The sequence below is a fragment of the Drosophila willistoni genome (assembly GCF_018902025.1).
Source record: "Drosophila willistoni isolate 14030-0811.24 chromosome XR unlocalized genomic scaffold, UCI_dwil_1.1 Seg144, whole genome shotgun sequence".
NCBI classification, from domain to species: Eukaryota; Metazoa; Arthropoda; class Insecta; order Diptera; family Drosophilidae; genus Drosophila; species Drosophila willistoni.
In genome coordinates, this window is record NW_025814057.1 from 8634338 (window position 1) to 8640337 (window position 6000).

The 6000-nt window shown below is 33.4% G+C and overlaps 1 protein-coding gene across 4 annotated transcripts in view; it reads right to left on the bottom strand.

Moving 5' to 3' along the window:
- LOC6639294 (protein TANC2) overlaps positions 1 to 5434 on the bottom strand; it is a 52405-nt gene extending 46971 nt beyond the window's left edge. The window contains exon 1 of one of the 4 annotated variants that reach the window (XM_047011994.1): positions 4847 to 5434. In XM_047011994.1, coding sequence (XP_046867950.1) covers positions 4847 to 5066 — 220 coding nt within the window. In that variant the 5' untranslated portion in view covers positions 5067 to 5434. Of the gene's footprint in view, positions 1 to 76; positions 107 to 4846 lie in introns of those variants that run through there. The other 3 variants (XM_023179032.2, XM_023179027.2, XM_047011993.1) reach the window with 3 other exon arrangements.
- Positions 5435 to 6000: the final 566 nt, after the last annotated feature.

A 6000-nucleotide genomic window follows, 5' to 3' on the forward strand; every position in this document is an offset into this window, starting at 1 on the left:
TGTTCACTCACTCATGAGCAACCCAACACTACAAGATATGTATATATAAGTATGTATATGCTTATTAAATTCTCACAATTATGCATTTTTGTCTTTTCCCATTGTGATGGCGCCTTCTTGCCCACATTGCAAGCATGTGTTTGGCTTTTTGTTTTTTTTTTTTGTTACCCAAGGTTTTCTTTGTTTTGATCAGCAATTAAATTTCGTTCATTGATTAAATCGCCCTATCTCCAACATATATACGTACATACATACATGCATTCATATATAGTATGTAGATGCGATATGAATTGTTTTGTGTCTTGTATTCATTTCGGTGGCCATGTCCTCGGCTACTTGTTCGTGTCTCTCTTTCAATGCCTACAACAACACACACTGACATCACCAACTCCAACAACAACAATGTGAAATATAAATTTTTATCTATTTTTTTGTTGTTGTGTGCTGTGGCATTTTGCAATAACAAACAAAACTAACAAGCAAATGTGCAAATAATTAATTGGTTTTGTTGTTTTGTTTTGTTTTTGTTTGCCAACACGCATTTATGTCGGCTTTTAACCTCAGATCTTACAAAAAACAAAAAAAAAACAAAAAAAGCATTCAAAATTCATGCAAAAAGTTTAAAAATAAAAAAAGTTACTAGCTAGCTACTTTTTTTTATGATCCGTTTGAGATTTTATGGTGATGCTATGAAAGATGATATAGACATGTAAAGACGATAATTAGAGACATGTACATATAAATATTAAATTGATTGGTATATGCAAGGAAACACAAAAAACTTGTGAATGTCAATGAATGAATGTGAATTCAATTTATATCTGTTGCCAAATGGTCCAAAAAGGAAGAAAAATAAAAGAGTGCTGGGTATTTAATCACCCCAAACAACAACTGCTGGATTGCAAATTGCAGTTGCAACTTGGAGTCGGAGTCAAAGGAAAGTTGTGCAAGCGACAGCATTTAAGTGTGTGTGTGTGTCCCTCTGTGTGTGCAGTCAAGTTGTCAGGCGGCAGAAAACTTCTGCAACATGTTTTGCCTGCCAGGCAAAGTTGATTTCAAAATAATGAGTTAATAAAACGGCAAAAAGAAAGACGATGCCCCATGCCATAGCCAACCAGCAACAAGAGACAGTGACACAGAAAGAGTGAGAGAGAGAGAGAGAGATAGAAACAGCGAGAAGGAAGCAGGAAAAGATATACAAGAGTTTTGCCTCTGATGATGATTAGGATGATATCTTCTTCTTACACAGACAAAGTGTCAAATCATTCAAAATGTCACCGCAAAAGTAGAAATAAATCGAAAGTCATTTGTTTTTTTTCTTTGGTTTATTTCCCTCCCTTTCTTTTGTAATGTTTGCAATTATTTTGTTTAAAAATTAGGCTTAACAATCAGCAAATAGTTGAACATAGTTATAGAAAATTGAAAGTTTTTGTTACATATGTACATATATGTTTATCTATAATCTTTAAATAGATCATTGTTCAGTTAATTGTATTGAACTTGAATTTGAAAAATAAATCACATGAAATATATATTGAAACCAAAATTGCATCGTTTGTGCCTTCAAGCCTTTGAAGTTTTTCAATTAGATTGAAAGAGAATTCCTGAAACCCACACACATTTCACGTTATCAATCGTTATGACCTAAATATAAAAACAAAAACTTTCAAAGGTTTCAGAAACAATTTGACTAGATTTTGACTCTTTTTTAAACCGGGTGTTAGCTAGTTTAAAGTCAAGTAAGTTTATTTCCAATTCGTTTCAGTGTTGAAAAAAGTATATAATAATTAGTATATAATAAAAGAATATATAATTATATTATATAACTTTAGTAAAGTCTCCTAATAATAGAACTTTTTGGTTTCTGAAATAGCCTACAACCTAAAATCTTATATAGTCGTTAGATCACAAGACGACTAACATTGAGTTTGGTTTAGATTCAGGAAAAACATTTAAAAATTGGTGTACAACTTAAGATGCTAACATACTAAATAAAATACTTCAAACTTTACGGCAATTCTTTAAGAATTTGGTAAGTTTGTGTCTTTTTGAAGTTTCAAATTTTAAAAGCTGATGGCTGAACCAATTAAAAATTAAAATTGAAAATTTGCCGAAATCGATGCTAAATTTCTATTCTTAATGGAAATAATATAAGCCACTTAAGCCAATACTATCTCTAAAGCATTTTGTTAAAAAAACTTCCTTTTTATGTCCAACTTCTATCCTTAAATGTTGTCATCAAAAACCCTTTTGAAAAGAAGGAAGTGAGCTTGCGAAATGTTTCCCCATTTTTCATCAATTTGTTGTAGTTTTTTTTTTGTAGTTTCGTTTTGTGTTGTTTTGCATTTCCGACTAATTTGCCTATAAATCTCACTCAAACTAATGAGCCCTGAGGGTGTGTTTTGGCAGCAAATTAACTCATTGCCACTCGCCATGGAGTCTCGGAGTCGTGATCGTCCTCGACGTAGTTGAGTTCATTTGAGTTCTCCTTTCTACCACTATCTTTTGTGCAGTTCTTCATGGGCTTCTCTTCTTCACCCACCATTTCCCTTTCTAATTTGTGCGGGTCGCTGTGTTTGACATTGAGACTATGCAAAAAAAAGCACAAAAAAAAAGGAAAAAACATTTGCAAGTTATTTGTTTGCCAGCGCCTTAATTAGACTTGTTATGACTGGTCAGTTTTGCAATTTTTGCAATTAAAATTAAACACGAGTGTGTGTCTCAGAGTCTCAGACTCAGAGTCGGAGTCTCGACATCGGAGAGTGCGGCAACATGAGCCAACACGATTTGGTACAAATATTTATATTTGCATTTTGCATTTGCGCATTTTACATTTGCATATGAGATATGTTTGCTTCAAATTTGTTGAAGGCTATTTAATATATTAGATAAATTATTAGTTTGTCTTAGCAGTCAGAGTAGTTGCCGCCATGAAAATTTAGTTTAAAATTAGAACTAGCTTGACAAGAAGTTCTCGACATTAAGGACCTGTCTGAAACCCATCACATTGAATATCATCTATTGCCAATTCAAATGAAAGCAAAAAACTTTGGCGAAGCATTCAAGACTCAACTTTAACCTTCAAAGTGAGGGATAAACAAATAAAGAAAAAACAAAACAACAACAAAAGGAACAAAAGAACCAGCGCAAACACTTGATACACTTTTTTCTCTTCTTTTTTTCGTGTGTGTGTGTCTGAAAGATGCTTCAAACAACAAAAATTCCATGCATGAGACATGAGAATTAAGTCGACTACAGTTTACTCTAATAAATTCATGAATTCTAATGATCAGAACGAAATAAAGAACTTTGTATACAGCTTGGATCCACCTTGTTAGGGTTCAAATCTTTAACCCAAGCTAAGATTTGAAAACAATATTTCCAACTGTTCCGATTGAATCATGAGAAGTTTTTTAAGCTGTTTCTTCAGTTGATATATGGTTTAAAAAAGGGTTAAAGGCTCTTAAGACTCTCTTTTGAAATAAACAGTAAAAAATTTCAAAAACTATTGGAAAACCTTTTGTTACTTTTGCTTAATACTAGAACTGAATAGAATCGAGCTCACAATTAACTTAGGAAATGATTGTTTTGAAGTTGGAATTTGAAATTATAATAGATATCTGTATGTATATAGACCTTTGTTAGGGTATATACAGACATATGTATATGTATGTATGTAGAACGAATGGTCAAACATTGTTCCTGGCAAGACACTCTACTACAACACTCCTTCTCGTGGATCTCCACTTCGTTCTACTCCTCTCAGCATTGTCTGCTTGTTAACAAATTTCGAAATAAAACATTTCTGGGAATTCTTTCACACACACACAAACACACACATACACACACAAAAGTAAGTAGCAAACAAAGCGCATGTGCCGACATTGTCTGACCTACCGCCCTCCTCTCCCCCTGCCACAGGTTCTGTCTCTACTTGGGCTACTCTTTTGGCAAACTTTTTGGGGATTGCGCAAGGGCAGCTATAGAAGAAGAAGACACACACACAGACAGAATTAGACAGAGAAAGAGCAAGAGAGCGAGATAGAGGCACATGAATATAAAACTTAAAACCTGGATCTCTCAGTCTCAGAAAGTCAGAGTGATCTTGGAATTTTGATGGCATTTCACATGCACACTTACACTTCCGCCCCAATCCAACCACCCCACGCCTACCACCGCCAATTGCAGCAGCATGACATGGCCCATCAAGTACATGCAACAAAAGACTTGCATTGTCTCTTTAATCTATCTATCTCTTTTTGTCTGTCTGTCTGTTCGGTCTCTTTTATTGTTGTTGTTGTTATTGTAGACGGCGCGACATGTAAATTAGTGCAAAGTATTTTGCATTTTAATGTAAAAGCCACAAACAACAACAACAACAATAAAGAAAATTGCAATTAATTGTAATTGTTGCTGCAAAAGTTCCATGAAAAAAGGGATAGACACAATGTCGAGAGAGAAATTAAAATTCTCTTGCCCCAGGGAATTAAATGAGATTTGACTCTTTTTGGGTAATAATGGTAAATCGAGATCAAAAACACAATGCCGCCAAAAAAAAAGAATACGAAATTGCAATTACACTGATCAGCAAAGAGTTTAAAACAAAAAGTGATAAATTTCAAATAACTGAGTATCTGAAACTCATATTTTACCCCACAAAAACCCCTCAGAAACTCTTTTGCAAAGAATTTATACAGAAATGAAATTGCCAAGCCAAATTCGTACAAGAAATTGTCCACCTTAAATTGTTAACTGTATAAATGAATGTTGTTTGAAATTTAAGTTATTTTTGATCTTTTGTTTCAATTCTTGCTGATGATGGGGTGAATGAGATTTTGGTTGTTACCTAAAAAACTGTAGCTATACCCACTTCCAGCACGACGACCGGTTGTTTTATTGCAGCTCCAATTATTATTTTGTAAATTCACTTGATCCTTAGTGCTAGTGCCAATATTGTTGTTGTTGTTGTTGCTGCTGTTGCTGTTGTTGTTGTTGTTAATGTTGGTTTTGGTATTTTTGTCGTTGTTGCTTTTGCCACTCGAAGAGCGGTTGGTTAGTGGGAACATGGCATGTATCTTTTGCGGTTCACTGTCTTCTGGGTTGCTGCTGCCTCATGGATGAAGATGGAGTATAAAGATCGGTATAAGGGGTGAGGGGAAAAGCAGAGGGATCCTCTTTTACTGTATCGGTTTTGTATGTATGCTGTGTGTATACAAGATACAATTCCAGCTGCCAATGGTATGGCGAATCCTTTCAAGTCCGTTGCCCTAACTTGGGCTTGGACTTGGACTTGATGTGTGGTTGTTTTTGTTGTTGTATCCCTTGTTCCTCTTCGTTGATTGTTCTCTGCTGATTCACTTTTCACGTTTTTCTTCTTATAATCTTGTAATTTTCGTTATTCAATTCGTTTCGTTACTCAAAACGCACTCACAGAACAGATAAAAAAAATTTGATTTATAACTACAAAGATTTGAATGAATTTATTTGTTAAAGTTAAGCATAAAATTTCATTTAAAAATGTTCAATATATTTATTAGAAAAAGTTAATCAATTAATGTGAATAGTTTCCAAGTATTTGAAATGTATTTGAATTGCAAAAAGTCGTTATCTCTATTAGAAAAGGTTTTTCAGTTAACAACAATACATATCTTCTCTATCATGTCATATTTATAATGAAATTTATTGCTTAACTACCAAATAAAAAAACAAGAAATTCTTTTGCACACATTTTTTAATAATGATGCATATACAACAAACAAACACTCAATTCAATTCACTTCACTTCATATTCTCTTTTCATTTTCTTTTTTTTCTCTTCACCCTGTATCTAGGTAAATATTCAGGTATATTATTACATTTCATTTAATGTATTCTCACATTACTCATACCCAAGTTGGCGTAATTTCGTTAGATTTTGCAATATTTGCAGTTTAAATTTTTCGTTAGAAAAATTTTATTCGTTAGAAGAAGACAAAAATTAAAAATCCAAAAAAAAGAAAA